Here is a 1494-nt window from a genome sequence, read left to right on the forward strand (position 1 = left end):
CACCGCCTTTCCTAAACATCCCATAACACCAAGAGTTCCTTATAAGAATCAGAGTTTCACTATAGTTATGTAGGCAACACAGGAAAATACATTGTGGAAATCAATCAATCAATCACAGTTTAAAAATTAATGAATTCATTCAAAAACATTCACTGAGTGCCATGCCCACTGTTACTCCTCTCGGGTAACCTGCGAGGACCTGGAAAGCGACAGTCCCTTGGCCCCGGGACCCTCTTCCAAGCTCCTGCAGCCGGACGTGTCACACCATTACGAATCGTGGTTCCGGCCGACACGCCCAGGCACCGAGGAGGGCTCGTGGTGGGACCTTCATCCGGGTACCAGCTGGATGGACCTCTCCCCACACTCAGGGCGCGCTGACCTCACCTGGCCACCCCGGGGCGCTTCAGGCTGGCTTGGGGGGCTACGTCGGAGACCACCAGCTTTGTGCCCAGCCGCCCCACCCACACCCGCACCCGCACCACCTCCTCCCAGCCGCCGGAGGGCAGCACCTCCTCGGGCCTCCCGACGGGGCGAAGGCCTTGGAAGCAGCCGCCCCGGAATCCCAGGGGCTGGATACCAGTCTGGATGGGGCGGCCCGGCCCAAAGGCTCCCGGCGGTCAGCGCCCCGCAGCTCAGGCCAGACCGTGTGCCGCTGCCCCAACTGCCTGGAGGCGGAGCGACTGGGGGCTCCGTGCGGGCCCGATGGGGGCAAGAAGAAGCATTTGCACAATTGCCACATCCCGGGCTGTGGGAAAGCCTACGCCAAGACATCGCACCTGAAGGCACACTTGCGCTGGCACAGCGGCGACCGCCCCTTCGTGTGCAACTGGCTCTTCTGCGGCAAGCGCTTCACGCGCTCCGACGAGCTGCAGCGCCGCCTCCAGACCCACACCGGCACCAAGAAGTTCCCCTGCGCAGTCTGCAGCCGAGTCTTCATGCGCAGCGACCACCTGGCCAAACACATGAAAACCCACGAGGGCGCCAAAGAGGAGGCTGCCGGGGCGGCGGCGGGAGAGGGCAAGGCCGGCGGAGCGGAGCCCCCCGGGGGCAAAGGCAAGCGCGAGGCCGAGGGCAGCGCGGCTCCCTGCAGCTGAGCTCCTCGTCCCGCCTCCCCGTCCCGCCTCCCTCCGTTGGTCCTCCCTGGGGCCATCAGCAGAGAGCCCTCTGGCCTGATGCCCTTGGGGGGGGGTGGCTTGAGTAAGAGAAGGTGGTTATTTATGGAGAGGGAGGGAAAGTGGTGCGGGGGTCAGGGAGCCGGGTCGCTTAGGGGTCTCTTAGTCTCTGGGGCTGGACAGGACGGACGCGTTTGACTGGGGCGGGGAGGAGCTGCGCGTGCCCATCAGTTCTCCCCTTCCTCGCTCTTTCACTTCACGCCCCTGGGCTGGGGGGTTGGGGTGGACTACCCCAACGGCGGCTGGAGGGCCGAGGGGATAGGGTGGAGGATACGGCGCGTCCCCGAGCAGAGAGGAGTGGGGCCGCCCCGGGGCGCTGGGG

The 1494-nt window shown here is 65.1% G+C and overlaps 1 protein-coding gene across 1 annotated transcript; it reads left to right on the top strand.

Moving 5' to 3' along the window:
• Nucleotides 1–368: 368 nt before the first annotated feature.
• On the top strand, nucleotides 369–1094 carry LOC133083914 (transcription factor Sp6-like; the record flags this gene model as incomplete). Its single annotated transcript, XM_061179844.1, has 1 exon — nucleotides 369–1094. A coding segment is annotated over one exon (726 nt), but the record flags the coding sequence as incomplete, so codon positions are not given.
• Between the last annotated feature and the right edge of the window lie 400 nt (nucleotides 1095–1494).

The sequence above is a fragment of the Eubalaena glacialis genome, unplaced genomic scaffold (assembly GCF_028564815.1).
Source record: "Eubalaena glacialis isolate mEubGla1 unplaced genomic scaffold, mEubGla1.1.hap2.+ XY scaffold_849, whole genome shotgun sequence".
NCBI lineage: Eukaryota > Metazoa > Chordata > Mammalia > Artiodactyla > Balaenidae > Eubalaena > Eubalaena glacialis.